The following is a 19,843-nucleotide window of genomic DNA, read 5'->3' as shown; positions in this document are numbered from 1 at the left end:
CAGGCCAATTCCAGCAATTTAGTCAGTTATTTAAACAAAAAGACAGGAAGCTTCCAACCTTTAACCAGTCATGACAAGTACCTGGAAACCTAACTAACTTCCCAATCTCCTCAAGGAAACATCCTTGATACTCCCCATGCATAAAAAGAAAACTCCTTTCTAGTACATAGGCAAAGGGTTTCTTTTTAAGCTGGCTCTTCCTTGAAAGAGTGTGTTTTTATTAATACATTCTGGTGCCAACACCCCATCCCCTCAGTCTCAGCAAACGAATATAAGAAGTTTCCCCTCAGTCCTGTTACTCCAGCCTTGTAGTTGGTCTCTCACTTCTCTGCTTCATGGACCTGTCTCCACATCTCCTTCATCAGTTTAAGCTCTCAATGTTGCTTCTTCATCACGAAAGACACCCTACCCCTTTCTGTCCAGGAGCATACTCATTTCTTGGTTTTTCCCTCTTCTCAGTTTTATTCCCCAATACATAGGCAGTTTTGCTAGGGAAAAGTTTTGTGCTTTATTTACTTAACTAGGAAGAAAGCCTGCTGCAGCCCTAAATGCAGTGGGCACTAGTGGGATAAAAGTGGGGAGAGGCAGCTCTGGCGAGGCATGGCCGATCATCTCCTTGCCCACCTCCCCGACCCAAAGCAGAGGGGCGAGCACGAGTAGCCCTTAGGGCTGGCGGGCCCAAGGCCGGCTGCTGCCATCGCCACTGCCGCCGCTTTCATGACCTGTGAGGGAGCGGAGTGACGCCCTCCCCGCCAGCACTGGCAGCTCCTTGTTGGTCCAGCCAGCATGGGCGCGAAACCCACACCGCCATAGGCTGCAGTATGCTCGGAGTGCTGGTGCCTCTTCCTCTGGGCGGTCTCCGGTGCGGACGCCTCCTTGGTGGTACCTCAGCTGCCACTGCCTCCTCACCAGCAGCGGCGGCTCCTCCTAGGCACCGCCACTGCCATCTCCTCCTGGCCAATGCTGACGCTTGCTGGGTGGAATGGCAGGGCACTGCAGGTGTGTCAGACACAGCAGCTAGGCTTGTGTGGAGCGATGGCAACTGAGAGGCTTGTGCGGGGCAATGGTGGCGGAGAGGCTTGCAGCCAACTACGGAGGGCGGTTCCTCCAGGGGCCGTCCAATCACTCTGATTGGCCCACGGGGTGTGTCCGTCCAGGCGGAAACTCAGGACGGACATTATCACAGCCCCGGACACGCTCCACCCACCACCCCATTTCCCAATTATTATAGGATCACAATGGTTAGGATGTTGTTGTTTTTTCCTCTGTGATTTTATTTTTCCTCTACCATATTGCTTAGAGGGAAGGTAGCATGGTGTAAGTTTGATCTTGTCAGATCTTTGAAGCAAAGCAGGGTTGTTACTTGGATGGAAGACCATCGAGAAAGACTGCAAAGGAATGCAATGTCAAACCACCTCAGCTTCTCACTTGCCTAGAAACCCCTTGCTGGGGTTGCACAAGTCACCTGCAACTTGATAGTACTAAATACAAGTTGTTTAAATCGCATCTGTTTTTTTTTAAGAAAGCCCTTTAAGAATGTCCCCCCCCCCTCATTTTTTCAAGTGTTGATCTGACTTTGGACCTTGGTATACACAGGATCCCAAGTACAGAGGTACCCAGAGGTACTATGATATTTTATGTTGTTCAATGCTAATTAACACTGGGATATCTTAGTACATTAAGACCCTGATACGTGTGGCCTATTTGAGTAACAAGCTAATGATCATAAATTTAGGAGTCCAGTAACACCTTAAAGACCAACAAAACTTTCTATTGTTTCTTAGTTCATTCCCTCCCCTTACCTTTATTATTATTATTATTATTATTTATTTGATTTGTATGACCGCCGCTCTCGGAAACCGGCTCGCGGCGGTTCACAACATTTTGATACAAATGCAATATATTAACCATTAAAATTCCCCATTAAAACCCCATTAAAACCCCATTAAAACAATGACTAAGTCACAATGATGGCGATTAAAACTATTCCCGTACAGGCCCACTGGATGAGCAGAAGGGAACGGAGGATAATTGGGCATAGGATGGAACACTCTGGGGAACCAGGTCAGTTTAGTACTGGCCTCCCCCCTCCGGGGAGAGGGGTCCGATCTTAGCCCCGGGCCATCACCCGGCCTTAGACAAACGCCTGGCGGAAGAGCTCTGTTTTGCAGGCTCTGCGGAACTCAGAGAGCTCCGACAGGGCCCGCAGCTCTTCAGGGAGCTCATTCCACCAGGTAGGGGCCAGGACCGAAAAGGCCCTGGCCCTTGTCGAGGCCAGGTGTGCCTCCCGGGGTCCTGGGATCATCAGCAGATTCTTACCCGCAGAGCGAAGTGCCCTGCGGGGGGCATAAGGAGATAGGCGGTCCCTCAAGTATGCAGGACCCAAGCCGCGTATAGTCTTAAAGGTTAGTACCAAAACCTTGAACCTGATCCGGAAACAAACTGGCAACCAGTGCAGCTGCTTCAGCAGAGGCTGAACATGGGACCTCCAAGATGATTTAGTGAGGACCCGTGCAGCTGCATTCTGTACCAGCTGTAACTTCCGGGTTAGAGACAAGGGTAGGCCCGCGTAGAGCGAGTTACAGAAGTCTAATCTAGAAGTAACCGTTGCATGGATCACAGTGGCCAGGTGTTCCGGGGGCAGGTAGGGCGCTAGTAGCCGAGCTTGGCGTAGATGGAGAAACGCCGTCCGGGCTACCTTAGTGACCTGGGCCTCCATGGAAAGTGAGGCATCCAGAATCACTCCCAAATTCCTGGCTTGGGGCACAGATGACAATTGTACCCCGTCCAGGCAGGGAAGACGCGCTTCCTGTTCCTGCTCCCTTCGGCCTAGCCAAAGGACCTCCGTCTTAGAGGGGTTGAGTCTCAGGCGGCTCTTCCTGATCCATCCAGCCACTGCTTCCAAACAACTGGCGAATTTTTCTGGGGGGAGATCTGGCCGGCCATCCATCAAGAGATAGAGCTGGGTATCATCAGCGTACTGGTGACACCCAAGCCCATAACTCCGTACCAGCTGAGCCAGGGGACGCATATAGATGTTAAATAACGTGGGGGAGAGCACCGCTCCCTGTGGCACCCCACATGGGAGTGCAAAGGAGTCGGATAACTCCTCCCCCACAGCGACCCTCTGTGATCTGTTCTCTAGAAAGGAGGATAGCCATTTAAGAGCCACCCTTCCAATCCCAGTATCAGCGAGGCGGTGAACCAAGAGCTCGTGGTCAACCACATCAAATGCGGCTGACAGGTCTAATAGCACGAGAATGGCCGACCCGCCCCGGTCCAGCTGGCGCCGGAGATCATCTGTCAGGGCGACCAGCACAGTCTCCACCCCATGGCCAGGACGGAAGCCAGACTGGTATGGATCAAGGGCCGAAGTTTCCTCCAAAAATGCTAGGAGCTGGTCCGCGGCGGCCCTCTCAACCACCTTGCCCAGGAATGCAAGATGCGATACCGGGCGGTAGCTGGCGGGGTCCCGCGGATTCAGCGATGGTTTTTTCAGAAGAGGGCGAACCACTGCCTCCTTGAGCCGCTGAGGGAATTCTCCCGATGTAAGGGAGAGGTTTATAATCTCCCTCAGGGGAACACCTATCCGTGGGTCGCTGATCTTAAGCAACCACGACGGACAGGGATCAAGGGGGCAAGTGGTCGCCCTCACCGACCCTAGCAATTTGTCCACTTCGGATAAAGAGAGCCGCCTGAAGCCATCAAACCTGATCCCCCGTAACGGCCACGGAGCTTCTAGTTCACGAACTGTATCAACTGTGGCAGTAAGGTCACGACGGAGCGACAAGATCTTATCCGCAAAATAGCTCGCAAAAGCCTCGCAGCCTAGTTCCAATTGACTACTATTTTGATGCCCTCCTTCGAGGGCAGTAAGGGTCCGAACTATCCTAAATAATTGGGCTGGGCGAGAGCTAGCGGACGCGATTTCCGCAGCAAAGTAGTCACACTTTGCCGCTTTCACCGCCATCTCATACGCCCTCATAAGCGTGCGATGAGATGTTCTTGTAGCTTCGTCGCGGGTCTTCCGCCACACTCGCTCTAGCCGTCTCACCTCCCTCTTCCTCTCCCGAAGCTCCGCGGTAAACCACGGGGCCTGCTTGAGGCGAGGGCGGAGAGGGCGCTCAGGAGCTATCTCGTCAATGGCGGCCAACAGGCGGGACTGCCAGTCCTCCACCAAGGCCTCCAACGAGACACCGGAGGGCATCGGGTCCCGCAGAGCATTCAGGAATCCTTCGGATTCCATAAGTCTCCGTGGGCGGACTAAAATGCGTCCGTCACCCAAACAGGGGAGGGGTGGCATCCGTAGGCGAGCCTTCAGGGTATGGTGGTCAGACCACGGAACGATGTTGTTAGCCACCAGATCGATCTCAACACCAGCACCAAAGATCAGATCCAGGGTGTGGCCAGCCTGATGAGTGGGACCAGCAACAAATTGCGAGAACCCCAGTGTCGCCATGGCCGACACCAGGTCCAGGCCAAGTCCTGGAGCCGACGAATCCGCATGGACATTAAAGTCCCCCAAAATTAATAATTTGGGGAACTGCAATGTCCAGGCGGCCGCCGCCTCCAGCAGGCCCAGCAGGGCATCGGGCGGGGCAGTGGGTGAACGGTACACCGCCCAGATGGCCACGTTCTCGACCGATTCCCACGTCAGGCCGACACATTCAACTCCTGGGATCGATGGTGCTGGGAGAGCCCTGAAGGCATAGCTGTCCCGGACTAGGATCGCCACCCCACCCCCCCTACCATGGAGCCGGGGCTGATGGAGGACCGAGAAGCCGGGTGGCGCAAGATCTTTAAGGGCGACTGTTTCACCTTCGCGCACCCAGCTCTCGGTGATGCACGCCAGGTCTACCCCATGCCCTGCGAAATAGTCCCGCAGGGTTGAGGATTTGTTCTTGATCGACCTGGCGTTGCATAGCATCAGCACCGGCTCCGCCCTAGCCCTCTCTCCTACAGATTTGGGGATGGGACGGAGGTTTGAAGGACAGCGAGCACATCGACCAGGCCACCTACCGTGTTTCCACGGTCGGGGCCTTTCTGGACCTGCGTGTGCCGCTCTCCCCCTATTATTGAACCTCCTCCCACCGCCATACCTCCCTTGGCCCAGAAGTGCTGGAATAATTCTCCCAGGTTGGGTTATAACCCCCTCTCCCCTTCCATGCCCACTCTGTCGTTCCTGTCTGGCAGACCATGCCATGTCTAGCCACGTCCAGTAGTGCCCTGTATATTGGCCCCAACCTTATCTAATTACTGCAATACTTTGGGTAGAGCGGCTGTAGCTCCTCCCTCTCACTGGCCCTAACCAATCTAACTAATCTAATTTAACCTAGCTGCTACCAGTTCCCTCCCTAACCCACCCTAACCTCACCCTCCCTACACAGCCCCCTACAAAAATCCCCCCTAGCCCACCCAACCCAACCTGACACCTAACAGCTGGTCTAACCTCACAGAGGAGAGGATCTGCCAGATCCCGCCTTTCGGGGCTCTCTAGCTTCCCCTCTCCCCCACAACTCCACTTAAGGCCACTCCAGCCGCCCTAATAATTTTCTCCCAGCATCTCCCACAGCTCCAACAACAGCTATCAGATTTTTTGGCTGTACTAGTTCTTCTTTATCCCAGAAGAATCTTTGTCGCCACAAGAGGGCGCCAAGGAACAAGTTCTTCCTCAGTTCCTCTCGGTCTATGACGCAGCAAGCTGAACTCTGGCAATCTACCAGTTCAGGCAGAAGAGACTCAGTTCCAGCCAGCCGAAGGATCTTAAAGGGGGAGGATGGTAAATTCAAGGTCCCCCTTTGTCTCAGCTGTCGCGGCTCACTCCTTTTCCCTCCAAATCGCCGCCAAAAATTCCTTCCGTCCCAGGATCAAGTTGAGCAGTCCGATGTTCTTTGTCTTTTCTCCCTGCTGACCCAGTGCTCTGAACGCTGTGCCTCTGCCCGGCGCTGCCGGGTTGGAGTAACTCCCACTTCAGGCACTGGGCAAAGTTATTTCCGAAGCTCTCATGAGCCCCTTGCAGGGAGACCGTCTCTCTCAGAGCTCCATAGACTCTCTTCAAGATCGAAGGAGGTGAGTTTACATTCCTCATTCTGTCCGGGCGTCATAAAACTTTCCCCGGGAGGGAACCGGCAAGAAGAAATAGGGGGGAGGAGGGTACTGTAATACCTTGGTGGTGTAATTTGCCTCCAGGAACCGGCCCAATAACTCTTCCAGACGGGTTGATAGCACTCTCCCACGGTCCACGCCAGAGTCTCCCAGCAATGATGTTAGTCAGCCGGGGAATAAAGACGCAAGCCCGTGGTCTCTGTGTCCTGGAAGGCCTGGAAGGCCTGGAATACAGTCAGCTGATCTCCCCTTCTCCTTGCCTATTTCTCGCAGTCCGAGTTAGTAATGTCCACTGGGTGCCTAGATAGTAATAGGCTCCCTAAGTTGCAGAATAAAAACGAAGGGGGAGGGAATAATTCCCTCTCCCTAGCTAAAAAAAGCCAGGGACGGGCAGAGCAAAAGCTCCGGTGTCCGTCCTCGTCGCCATCTTGTTTAGAATGTCACCTTAACTTATGTTCCCAAATTAATGTCTCCTTGTTCTGTATGATGTTTTAATAACAATAGCAAAGAATGTGTATTTCTGAAAAAAAACATTATTCTAGATCAAGGAGCTGGTGAGGGAAACAATGTAGAAAAAAAACTGGAGTTCAGAGTATACTGGCACTTAAGTAAATGAGTTTCTCTTGTACATTTAGAGTTGCCAACTCCGTCTTGAGAAATTTCTGGAGATGTTCATAATGGGGCCAGGAAAGGGGAAGACAGACGAGGCCATTGGCAGGATATAATACCATAAAGCCCACCCTTCAGTTTCTCCAAGGCAACTGGCCCATTTTGTCTGGAGAGAAGTTGAAATTCCAGATCTCCAGGCCCTACCTGTAGGTTGGCAACCCTAACTGATACTGTTGTTGTTGTTGTTGTTGTTAGGTTAGATGCGAAATCGTATCCGACCCATCGCGACCCCATGGACAATGATCCTCCAGGCTTTCCTGTCCTCTACCATTCCCCCGAGTCCATTTAAGTTTGCACCAACTGCTTCAGTGACTCCCTCCAGCCACCTCATTCTCTGTCATCCCCTTCTTCTTTTGCCCTCGATCGCTCCCAGCATTAGGCTCTTCTCTAGGGAGTCCTTCCTTCTCATGAGGTGGCCAAAGTATTTGAGTTTCATCTTCAGGATCTGGCCTTCTAAGGAGCAGTCAGGGCTGATCTCCTCTAGGAGTGACTGGTTTGTTCGCCTTGCAGTCCAAGGGACTGGCAAGAGTCTTCTCCAGCACCAGAGTTCAAAAGCCTCAATTCTTTGATGCCTTCCTTATGGTCCCACTTTCACAGCCATACATTGCAACTGGGAAGACCATAGCCTTGACTAGACGCACTTTCATTGGCAGGGTGATGTCTCTGCTTTTTAGGATGCTGTCTAGATTTGCCATAGCTTTCCTCCCCAGGAGCAAGCGTCTTTTAATTTCTTTGTTGCAGTCCCCTTCTGCAGTGATCTTGGAGCCCAGGAAAATAAAATCTGTCATTACCTCAATTTCTTCCCCATCTATTTGCCAGGAATTGAGAGGGCCGGATGCCATGATCTTCGTTTTCTTGATGTTGAGTTTCAAACCAACTTTTGCACTCTCCTCCTTCACCCGCATCAACAGGCTCTTTAGTTCCTCTTCGCTTTCTGCCATTAGAGTGGAATCATCTGCATATCTGAGGTTGTTGATATTTCTCCCTGCAATCTTGATCCCAACTTGTGACTCATCTAACCCAGCTTTTCTCATGATGTGCTCCGCATACAAGTTAAATAGGCAAGGAGACAGTATACAGCCTTGCCGAACTCCTTTCTCAATTTTGAACCAATCAGTGATTCCATGCCCGGTTCTCACTGTTGCTTCTTGACCTGCATATAGTTCTCAAGAGACAGATAAGATGTTCTGGTATTCCCATCTCTTTAAGAATTTGCCACAATTTGTTGTGCTCCACACAATCAAAGGCTTTAGCATAGTCAATGAAGCAGAAGTAGATGTTCTTCTGGAACTCCCTAACTTTCTCCATGATCCAGCATATGTTTGCAATTTGATCTCTAGTTCCTCTGCCTCTTTGAAATCCTGCCTGTACTTCTGGAAGTTCTCGGCCCACATATTGCTGGAGCCTAGTTTGTAGGATTTTGAACATAACTGTGCTAGCATGAGAAATGAGTGCAATGGTGCGGTAGTTTGAACATTCTGTGGCATTGCCCTTCTTTGGGATTGGAATGTAAACTGACCTTTTCCAATCCTGTGGCCAGTGTTGAGTTTTCCAAATTTGCTGGCATATTGAGTGTAGCACTTTTACTGCATCATCTTTTAAGATTTTGAATAGTTCAACTGGAATGCTGTCACCTCCGCTAGCTTTATTGTTGCTCAGACTTCCTAAGGCCCTTTTGACTTGACATTCCAGGATGTCTGGCTCCAGGTCAGTGACTACCCCCTCATGGTTATCAGGGTTGTTAAGCTCAATCTTGTATAGTTCTTCTGTATGATTGTGCCATCTTTTTTAAAACTCTTCTGCTTCTGTGAGGTCCCTACCATTTTGGTCCCTTATCATACCCATCTTTGCATGAAATGTTCTCTTCATATCTCCAATTTTTTTGAACATCTCTGGTCCTCCCTATTCTGTTTTCTTCTATTTGTTTGCACTGTTCATTTAAGAAGGCATTCTTATCTCTTCTAGCTATTCTCTGGAATTCAGCATTCAGTTGGGTGTATCTTTCTCTTTCTCCCTTGCCTTTCACTTCCTTTCTCTCCTCAGCTATTTGTAAAACTTCCTCAGACAGCCATTTTGCTTTCTTGCATTTCTTTTTCTTTGGGATGGTTTTGGTTGCTACTTCTTGTACAATGTTGCGAACCTCCGTCTATAGTTCTTTAGGCACTCTGTCTATCAGATCTAATTGCTTAAATCTATTTGTCACCTCTACTGTATATTCATCACGGGTATGATTTAGTTCATACCTGACTGGCCTAGTGCTTTTCCCTATTTTCTTCAATTTGAGCCTAAATTTTGCAACAAGATGATCTGAACCACAATTGGCTCCTGGTCTTGTTTTCACTGACTGTATAGAACTTCTCGATCTTTGGTTGCAGAGCACATAATCATTCTGATTTCTGTGTTGACCATCTGGTGTTGTCCATGTGTAGAGTGGTCTCTTGGGTTGTTGGAAAAGAGTATTTGCTATGACCATTGTATTCTCTTGACAAAATTCTACCAGCCTGTGTCCTGCTTCATTTTGTACTCCAAGGCCAAACTTGCCTGTTATCCCGGTTATCTTTTGGCTTCCTACTTTAGCATTCCAATCCCCCATGATGATAAGCACATTATATTTTGGTGTTGCATCTGGAAGGTGTTGTAGAGCTTCATAGAACTGGTCAACTTCATCCTCTTCAGCAGCAGTGGTTGGGGCATAGACCTGGATTACTGTGATGTTGAATTTGGCCTTGGATTCAAACTGAGATTATTCTGTCATTTTGGGGATTGTATCCCAAGACTGCTTTTCCTACTCTTTTATTATGAAGGCTACTCCATTTCTTCTGAGAGATTCTTGCCCACAGTAGTATACCTGATGGTCATCTGAATTAAATTCACCCATTCCTGTCCATTTTAGTTCATTAATTCCTAAAATGTCTATGTTCAGTCTTGTCGTCTCTTGTTTGACCACGTCCAGCTTGCCTTGATTCATGGATCTGACGTTCCAGGTTCCTATGGAATAAACGACACCGGACTGTCTTTTCACCACCAGTTCCCTCCACAACTGAGTGTCCTTTCAGCTTTGGCCCAGTCGCTTCTTTCATTCTGGTGCTACTCGTACTAGCCATCTGCTCATTCCCAGTAGCATACTGGACACCTTCCGACCTGAGGGGATCATCTTCCGGCGTCATATCATTTTGCCTTTTGGAACTGTCCATAGAGTTTTCATGGCAAAGATACTGGAGTGGTTTGCCATTTCCTTCTCCAGTGGATCACCTTTTATCAGATCTCTCAGCTGTGACCTGCCCGTCTTGGGTGGCCCTGCACGGCATAGCTCATAGCTTCACTGAGCTACACAAGCCTCTTCGCCACGTCAAGGTAGTGATCCTTGAAGAGGAACTGACACCGTTATACTGTATATACTCTACAGCAATAGTTATGATACAATGAAATATCTCTGAATAGGAAGATAAAAAGGAATTCTAGTTTCTTTTATCATTTTATTGTTGGAGCTACACTGAAATATATTAATCAACTAACTAGGACAGTGAAGGTTTATGGTCCCTGTGACACAATCTGTCTCCTGAGAAATGAATGCTAGAGAGCAGGAGTTGAATTTCTCCACACTAATCAAAGTATTTTGTTCCCAAACACTAAAAAATAAAGCTCTGTTCAAAGTTATTCATTGATGTGTCTGTAAATCTACAAATATTCATAGTTCACCCAACTCACCACAATATTTTCCTGAGTGCTTAATGTTTTCTTCTTTGATTTCTTTTTATCTGTTAGGCCAACATGACTTCTGAATATTTCTTCAAAGCGAACCTTGGTTTTAGCCTTGGCCTCACTCTCCACTATAAAGATCAGGCAACAATTAGAAAACTTCAGTTAATGTGTTATAGGTAAATCTGACCATCAACACACTGATCCAGTGATCCTTCTCCATGCATAATGGGAACGTAATGTAAGCAGCGTGCACAGAAAGTAGGCATGACCGGAAGTAAGTACACTATTTTCTGTGCACTAAAGGGGGAAAAGTCATTTGCAAAATGGTTTTGCAGTTTGATTTCTATATATACAAGAAGTTGCAGATGGCGACATTATGAGAATGTGGCACAGATTCATGACTTCCTACAGAATGTGGCACCATGTATTGACATGCACATGAAGATGATCTCTAGGCCATAGCTCAAGTTTGCAAGTAATATTTACCAACACACAGTACTCATTGGGAAAACTGTTGAAAATGCTGTAACATACATAATACACAAAAAGTTCTCACCCGCTGGCATTTTCAGGTCTCTACAAAGAGGAACTCAACATGTTCTAGTTTCCTTTGTCCAAGACCTGTGTTTAATATATAAAATCAGGATATGATACAGGCTGCTAATGAAGTCAATTGAAAAAGTACAATTGCTGGTTATAATACAGGAATATTTTGAAAGCCTGTTAATTCGGTTTGTATTACTTGTCCTCAGAATGACTAATTGAGATTTCCATTACATTTTATTATTACTTTACATTAGAAATGAAGCTACTTCCAGTACTTCATTAAACCAATATCAAATCATTCTCCAGTGCCTTCAAGTGTAATATGTAAGTGCTCATTTCTTGAACAGCAACCACACCCCCACACTCCACGGCATGGCAAAGACTGTAATTACAGGAGAAATTCAAAAGCGGTTTGGTATATAAAATGGGGAAAGTCTGCTCTTCAAACAATCAAATGTTATCCTCAGAGAACATGAGCAACATGTCACCATCCCAAGACATCATAGTGAGGGACAGTATACAAATTGAATGAATAAATACATATTTGATCCTACATAACGCAATTTGTCTATTTACAATTAAGTAAGACCAGTTCCCTCCCTTCCATTTTGCAATCCTCCTGTAACCCCCTCAGGCTAGCATCACCTGGGGTCATCTATTGGGGTATGACTGCTAGCAGAAGAGGCAAGGGTCCACAGGGGAGACTAGGTTGCTGACTGTTGTTCCCGTCGATTGTATTGGGTTTTATGTTGATTTTATATTATTATGTAAACCACCACGAGCCAGCTGGGCCGAGAGTGGTGGTCTCTAAATCTAATAAATAAATAAAATAAATGACATATTTTCTGTCACTGACAGTGCAAACCTAATCAGTTTTATACTGTTCTATGATCAATTAAGCCTACCCTGCCATTAAGATCATAAAAAGACCAAACAACTTTTAAAAATCATGAACAGTTTGTCTTAAAACACACTTAAGAAAAGGAAGCTCCTGGATGAGTGGGCCTAGTATTGTACTCAATAATCCAAGAAACAAACACTTAACTGTCATGATCGTGGGGGAATCTGTGAATAACACTTCTCTGAAATTCTATCAAGCAATCTTTGGATAGGAAGCAGAAGCTCTTTAATGCTGATTTTAAAAGACTCTAGCACCCCCTGCTGAAGATACAATATAACAATACTTTAAAGTATTTACATAAATAGATATCTGAACTTGATAAACATTGATAAATATTGAACCATACACTACTGACAAAATTAAAGAAGGGTTCCTTAAAGATTACCAAAGCATTTTTCCAGCATATGCTGGAGTAAAACTTTAGTTAGTCTCTAAAACGCTATTGGACTCCTGTTTAAATCTGCTGCAGACTACTGCAGCTGCCTCTATGGAAGCACTGCAAACAGTTACAGTACACTGTAATTTATCTTAACCAAAAAGCCAAGATGCAAACAATTTATCCTCAATCATTAAAAGACAGCCCCGCAAAGAAAACTTACTGGCTTCCAGAATATGTTTGTGGCTAGATGGATCTCTGAAGGAGGAAGAAAATGCTGTTAAGTGCAGAGCAATCAATGATCCACTTCACTGTAGTCATTTGATCCTTGAGAAGTGAACACAGAAAAGTAATTAAGGAAGGTGAATTAAATTTATCCTAATATATGCTGACTAAGGTCTGTAACCTCATTGTAATTGCAGTTTAGGCTATGGCAATATGTCTATTTAAGAACTGAGCATAGCTGCTTCCAGTTGTACTTGTCACACTTCTTCCATGTTCCTTCTCCAACCATTTCTGTGCTGTATAGTATCTCCATGCCACTGGGCAGCAACAGCCACCACATGGAAACCATTTTAGTTCTCCTCATTGTGGCTCTTGCCAAGTAGACAGGCTCTTCTTATAAACAGCCTTCCATCTTTTCTCAACTATGTAACAAGGGGCTTCAGCAAAACAGTTGCATGCCCTAACAAGTGGTGAGCCATGGCACAAATTTATTTATTTGATTATTTTATAACCCACCTTCCTTCCCAGAGAGGGGTTGAAAGCAGCTTACATCATTCTCCTCTCCTCCATTTTACCCCCACAACAGCCCTGTGAGGTAGGTTGAGCTGAGTGTGAATGGCCCAAGGCCTCCCAGTGACCTTCCATGGCACAACGTTGGATTTGAACCTGGGCCTTCCAGATATTAATCCAATACTCTTAGCTGCATCACCACACAAAGGAAGGTTACTGTTGTCTTCTACAACTAAAAACAGGTTTCACATCCCACCTGCAAGGTACAGGTTTAGTACACTACAGATGGGGGCCAACTGCCTACAAAGAATGCTGCTGGTACAAATCCTATGCTGATAGGCAGCACAGAATTCTAATGACTTATAATGCCACCAAAGAACAACAGAACTATGACACTGTATCAGGCACAATTTGAGGTACATTTGACAGCAAGGAAATCCAAAGGATAAAGTGGTATTTTGTTCAAAAATTTGCCCCACTGAGTTAACGACATGCTACTGCTTCAATTCTGTAATGCAGGGGTAGTCAACCTGTGATCCTCCAGATGTTCGTGGACTACAATTCCCATGAGCCCCTGCCAGCAAACGCTGGGAACTGTAGTCCATGCACATCTGGAGGACCACAGGCTGACTACCCCTACTACAAGTAACTAGAATATTGCTGAAAGTAACCATTTAAAAATTAAAATCTATCAACTTATTAGAGGAATATTTGGGCTAACTGTTAATATATCAGGAACCATGATTGCTGTCAGCATGATATATCGCTTCCTTCAACTTTATATCTAACTAGAAATAAAGCTCATTGTACGTTTAAATACAACGGGCGCTAGAGAGGGTGGATTAGAGAGTGTCCTTTGTGGCGGGGTGTTTGTGTAAGTGGAATTGTAGGTGTTTGGGCAGTATGGATGGGAGCGGTTCAGGATGTGCGGTGATATCCCCTGGAAGCAGGAAGGTGCTTTCTGGTGGCAGCAGAGGGATCTTTGGTGGAAAGAGAAAAAGAGTGTTAATCATGCAATGGCCACCAAAATGTGGATGCATAGTCAGAGGGCACATGCTCATGTCATTGGGGCTCGTTTCATAGTCGGTGATGTGCGCAGGGGAGCCTGATGTCATGAGAGGGCAGAAGCTAAGGAGGGCTGTGAGTGGCCAGTATTTGGATGGGAGACCTTATAGGAGTAGGGGTTATCACTGGCTCTGTAGCTCTATTTGTGTCTGTCTATCTGTCTGTCTGTCTTCCTGCCATCTATTATTCGACGCACCCGTCCACCCATCCATCTCTTTACCTGGTTTCTGTGTCCCATCCATCCCTATGTGTTCTAAATGTCTGGCTTTCTGCATATCTTCCATTATTGGCCCCATCCATGTATCCCCCTTTGTCTCCCTCCCTCCTTCCTTCTTGACTTCCTTCTTTCCTGTCCTCCTTCCTTCTTGGCTTGCTTGTTTTCACTCTCCTGTGTTTTGTTTCCTGTCTCAGTCTCGCCATCTCTCTTTCTCTCTCGGTGTCTTCCTTCCGTCCTTCATTCTATCCTTCCATCCCAGCAGCCATCTATCCCTTTATCTCCTGTACTGCTGCCAGCGATCCCTGTCTCTGCGAACTTTCTTACTGCCTGTATTTCTTCCCTTCTTTCCGGCAGCCCTATCTATCTCCATGTCTGGGTCAGTCTCTGTTATTGCTGGGGGGGATGCGTGATCTCTCTATGTCCTTTGTGTCTATTTCTGTCTATCTGTGCTTGTATCTCTCCATATGTCTTTCTGTCCCTCTGTCTTTCTCTCTTCCTTCCCGTTTTCCCTCCCTCCTTCCATCCATGCATCCTTGGATCTGTATTTTGTCTCCCAACCATCCTTCTCTTGGCTAACTTTCTCACTGCCTGTCTGCGTGGGGTGGGAGAGAGGGGGGTGAAGGGCTGTAGCATGGACTGGCTAGGATCTCTGCCTGTATATCTCCATGCATCCTTGTATCGCAATGCTGTCTCCCATGTTCTCACTCTGTCTTTGTGCCCTGCATTCTGCTATCCCTGCATCTGTCCATCTGGGCTTTTCTCTCTGTTAAGCGGGGTGGGTGGGTGTATATGTCTGTGTCTCTCTGTTTGTCTATTGGTGTGCCTCTACCTTGGTCTCTTCGTTCCCTGCACGCTGGGCTCTCCATGCTGTCTGGCAAAGATCCGTCTCTCTGCTTTCATGCTAAACTGTCTGGCTGGCTAAGGGAGGGGGGAGGAGGAAGGGCTGTATCAGGGACTGCTTTGAACCTCTGGCCGTTCCTGTGAGCTCTCTATCTCCTGTGTGTGTATGTCTGTGTCTCTCTGTCTATTGGTGTGTCTCTGCCTTGGTCTCTTCATTCCCTGCTTGATGGGCTCTCCATGCTGTCTGGCAAAGATCCGTCTCTCTGCTTTCATGCTAAACTGTCTGGCTGGCTAAGGGAGGGGGGAGGAGGAAGGGCTGTATCAGGGACTGCTTTGAACCTCTGGCCGTTCCTGTGAGCTCTCTATCTCCTGTGTGTGTATGTCTGTGTCTCTCTGTCTATTGGTGTGTCTCTGCCTTGGTCTCTTCATTCCCTGCTTGATGGGCTCTCCATGCTGTCTGCCAAAGATCCGTCTCTCTGCTTTCATGCTAAACTGTCTGGCTGGCTAAGGGAGGGGGGAGGAGGAAGGGCTGTATCAGGGACTGCTTTGAACCTCTGGCCGTTCCTGTGAGCTCTCTATCTCCTGTGTGTGTATGTCTGTGTCTCTCTGTCTATTGGTGTGTCTCTGCCTTGGTCTCTTCATTCCCTGCTTGATGGGCTCTCCATGCTGTCTGGCAAAGATCCGTCTCTCTGCTTTCATGCTAAACTGTCTGGCTGGCTAAGGGAGGGGGGAGGAGGAAGGGCTGTATCAGGGACTGCTTTGAACCTCTGGCCGTTCCTGTGAGCTCTCTATCTCCTGTGTGTGTATGTCTGTGTCTCTCTGTCTATTGGTGTGTCTCTGCCTTGGTCTCTTCATTCCCTGCTTGATGGGCTCTCCATGCTGTCTGCCAAAGATCCGTCTCTCTGCTTTCATTCTAAACTGTCTGGCTGGCTAGGGTAGGAGGGAGGGTTTTAGCAGGGACTGCTTAGGATCTCTGGCCGCTCCTATGAGCTCTCTCCTTGCCATTTCTGTCTGTGTCTCTGTGTCTGTCCAATCTATTGGTGTCTGCCTGTCTGTGTCTCTGCGTTCCCTGCATGCTGGGCTCTCCATGCTGTCTGGCAAACCTCCTTCTCTCAGTTTTCTCTCTGAATGGACTGGCTGGCTAGGGGAGGGGGGAGGAGGGAAGGGCTCCTGGCTTTGCAGGCTAGGAAGGGGCTTTGCCGGGCACAGAGGCGTCTCCCCCCCCCAAAAAAACTCCCGGCTCTGCAGGCAGGAAAGGAGCTTTGCTGGCTGCAGAGGCCTCTCGCCGCCACCCCCCCAGGCTCCTGGCTTTGTGGGCGGGAAAGGAACTTCCCTGTCCTCAGAAGCTTCTCCCTGGCTCCCTCCCACTCTAGGCTCCCGGCCTCAGCTGCAAAGCCCTCTCCAAGGCCCCCTCCTACCCAAGGATCCCAGCCTCAGCTCAGGGAAATGCCATGGCTCGCTCACCCGGTCGGCCTGCTGACACTCGGAAGGGCCAATCAGGAGCCGCTTAGAGCAACAGGCTTCCCTTATATCAACAAATACTGCCTACGTCTTACTCTTCTACAAACCTTAGCTTTTTGCTTCAAAAGCAGCTGGAGCCCTGAACAGTTAATAATGCTGACTGAACCTGCAATCCTAATGCAGATGGAAAACGTCAACAGAGAAAGAAAGTGTGCATATATATAGCCTCTTAAGCCAAGTAATCTGAAGGACATAAGGATGTTTACCAAGCATAAGCACATCCCAAAATAGACATGATTTCCTCTCATGGCAAACTCCAGTAGTTAAAAGAAAGCTTTGGTTCAAATAGAGCTGCTAACTAATACAAAACCATATAAACATACACACATAGCCACAATTATTATAGAAAATTAAAAAATGGAAAAGCCATTGTTCAAAATTCAGGACTTTGTCATTCCAGGCAATATCTAATGTAATAAAGAAATTGATATACAAATGCCAGGCATCCTGAGGGGGGTCCCTTTCTCCTAAATAGTGTGAATTCCAAAAGGGCAGATGTGCTGCAACAACGTGACAGATTAACAAATTAATTGTGGCATGATGTTCCATGACTCAGAACCCACCACAATCTGCCAAAATGAACTTTGGGTGTTGAAAGCTTATGCTTGTCTTTTAGTATGTCCCAAAACTCTTGGTGTTTGGCTAACATGATAAATCTGTTTCACATCTTAAAACAAGTCATTTTAGACAGTAATTCCAAGCATTATCATTTGTAATACCACAGGTATCCTAAAAGAACATCTTCCTTTCAAAATAAAATACTGCCTTTATATCTCAACTGTACAGCCTAGAACAATTCACATGAACACTGTAAATTACATCACAAATGTATAATGTACTTACTCCTATAGATCACTAGCTTGGAATGACAATCAGTGCCTCCCAAAGACCACAGGTTTTCCAGAGATGGATAGACATTTTCTAAAAAAAATAATTATGATAACATAGCCTCCATGACCTCCAGAGCTCAGGCAGTATTTAAATCTCTCTCTCTATGTATGTGTGTGTGTGTGTGTGTGTGTATCAATAGCATCAAATATATATTATATTATGCCACTGAAAATCAACAAAAGCCCAGCTATGTGCCCACATCCACTAAAGTTAGATAGCCTGCAGTAGGAGACAGAACTTTCCCAGTAGTGGCATCTGTTCTTTATTCATGCAGGTGCCATGATCTGTAAACATGGTGGTATTCTATTTTTATTGCATATTTTATACTGTTTGAATTGTTATTTATATTTTGCCATCCACCTTGAATCTCAATAAGAAAGTTGGGCTATACATGTCTAATAAAGCTAGAGCCACTTGCGCTGCTGCCAACCAGAGCCTATGGGGGTGCACAGAAGCCTCACAGACTGTCACTTAGAGCCAGCCTTACATTTCTTCAGGCACTATGAAATATCTTTTTTTATCATGGTTTCCAACCACTGGTTCTCAACCTTTGATTTCTTATATCCTATCAAGCACTCTATCAAAGAACTTTGGATCTCACCATGATAGAAGCACAAAGCCAGCTTTCCTCAAGAAAGACATCTCTGCTTACAGATATTCTGTTATTACTACAAGTATGCCAAAAGGCCCCAGATGGACTATTCATGGCATGTTGGCTGGGAGGAGATGGTACATTATGTTTTTAGGGAGACATGGGGTTAGAGGGAGAGCAAATTGTTCATAATGTTGTGTCCCACCAAGGATACTTCTGCATCCACTCAACAGCAGTACACATACCACCATTTGAGTACAACTGTTTTAGACCCCTACAATGCTTTGGTTGGCTGTGGCTCAGTAGCAGAGTACATGCTTTGGATCCAGGAGGTTTCAGATTCAGTCCTTGGCATCTCCAGTTGAAAAAGTCAGATAATGTGTGATTGGAGAGACCTCTATGAGACCCTGAAGAACCACCTCAGCTTATAGGAGATAATAATGTCCTTGACAGACCAATATCCTGACTCAGTATAAAGGCAGCTTGGTGTTACAGTGCTTTTAACCACCATGTCTTTATGCATTATGTCCTATGATGGTTTTAAGCTTTTAATGCTGTGTTGATTTTATTACTGCTATTCACTACTGTCTTGAATGTCTCCTTTGTTATAAATATACTAGAAAGAGAGCCTGCTGTAACTAAGACAGCGGGCGCTAGCGGGGTGCGGCAGTGTCGTGGCACAGCGGGGACGGCTCGGAGGGCAGACAGGGAGCAGGCGCTGAAGTGGCGGCGAGTGGGCACCAGCGGATCACGGCCTACCTGAGGGGGAGACGTCCGGGACGAAGATGGCGTGGCCTGTATGGAGCTTTCATGACCGGAGGGCAGGAGGCAGGCAGTGGGGTTGGCGCAGGTCCTCCGGGGCAGCTGGGCGAGGTTTGGGCGGCGTGTGGGCGGGTTGGGCCTCGTAGGCGCTGCAGGATGGGTCGGAGACGGCAGTCTTATCATGGCGCGGCGGGCGGGAGTGCAGAGGCGGGCGTGTGTAGCCGTGGTGGGTGGTGGCAGCGGGCGCTCCCGGGCACGGCCGGCCTCTTGGAGGCAGCGGCAAGTGCTGGGCGGCAGCAGGTGGCTGCAGGGTGATGGGCACGGGCACTGGGTGGGTTGTATGCGGAGGGCAGGGGGAGATGGCTGTTGGGCGGCGGGCGAAGGAATGGCAGCAGCGAGCCTTGCGCGAGCTTAGTCAAGGGGGGGGGCGCATTGGGAGGCGGTTTGCACCTCCAGAATCGTCAGTCCGGCGGCAAGGGACCAATCGCGAGCCGCGCCTGCCGATTGGGCACACCGATTGTCAGTCATGGGGAAGGGGCCTATCGGCACCCTTCCTCATCATGGACAGGGCCCTCCTTAGGTGCCCTTAACCGATTATTTAATCCGCTCCACAGGAGCGGTTAAAGATGAATAAAATAAAGTACTCCAAAAACTGATCACAACTCTCTGTCATTTCTTTTAAGTTTTAAGTTGATACTGAACTTTGGAATATTATTTTATTTATTCTTCTTCTGATGCATATTTCATTTTTGTGAACCTCCTTCTCTATTCTACTAAGAGACAGGTGGGATAAAAACTCTCCAAACAAACTGGCAGATATACACAGAAAGACAGTTAATGCCAATTAATTGTTCTTTAACAATCTTAAAAGATTTTTGTCATGCTAGCAGCCAGAATCAAGATGAAAACATAATTTTGTCC

General features: G+C 47.5%; 1 protein-coding gene across 10 annotated transcripts in view; it reads right to left on the bottom strand.

The window, feature by feature from the left end:
* AHI1 (Abelson helper integration site 1) overlaps window positions 1-19,843 on the bottom strand; it is a 131,970-nt gene that overhangs the window by 108,973 nt on the left and 3,154 nt on the right. For 5 of the 10 annotated variants that reach the window (XM_077352040.1, XM_077352033.1, XM_077351993.1 and 2 more), the window contains 3 exons: window positions 12,523-12,626; window positions 11,033-11,097; window positions 10,483-10,604 (listed from right to left, as the gene is read on the bottom strand). In XM_077352040.1, the coding sequence (XP_077208155.1) occupies window positions 10,483-10,604; window positions 11,033-11,042 (132 nt within the window). In that variant the 5' untranslated portion in view covers window positions 11,043-11,097; window positions 12,523-12,626. Of the gene's footprint in view, window positions 1-10,482; window positions 10,605-11,032; window positions 11,098-12,522; window positions 12,627-15,145; window positions 15,268-17,520; window positions 17,599-19,843 lie in introns of those variants that run through there. The other 5 variants (XM_077351984.1, XM_077352012.1, XM_077352003.1 and 2 more) reach the window with 2 other exon arrangements.

Source organism: Paroedura picta, chromosome 1 (assembly GCF_049243985.1).
Source record: "Paroedura picta isolate Pp20150507F chromosome 1, Ppicta_v3.0, whole genome shotgun sequence".
NCBI classification, from domain to species: Eukaryota; Metazoa; Chordata; class Lepidosauria; order Squamata; family Gekkonidae; genus Paroedura; species Paroedura picta.
The sequence above is the reverse complement of the archived record's forward strand: the minus strand, read 5'-3'. Positions and strand labels throughout refer to the sequence as shown.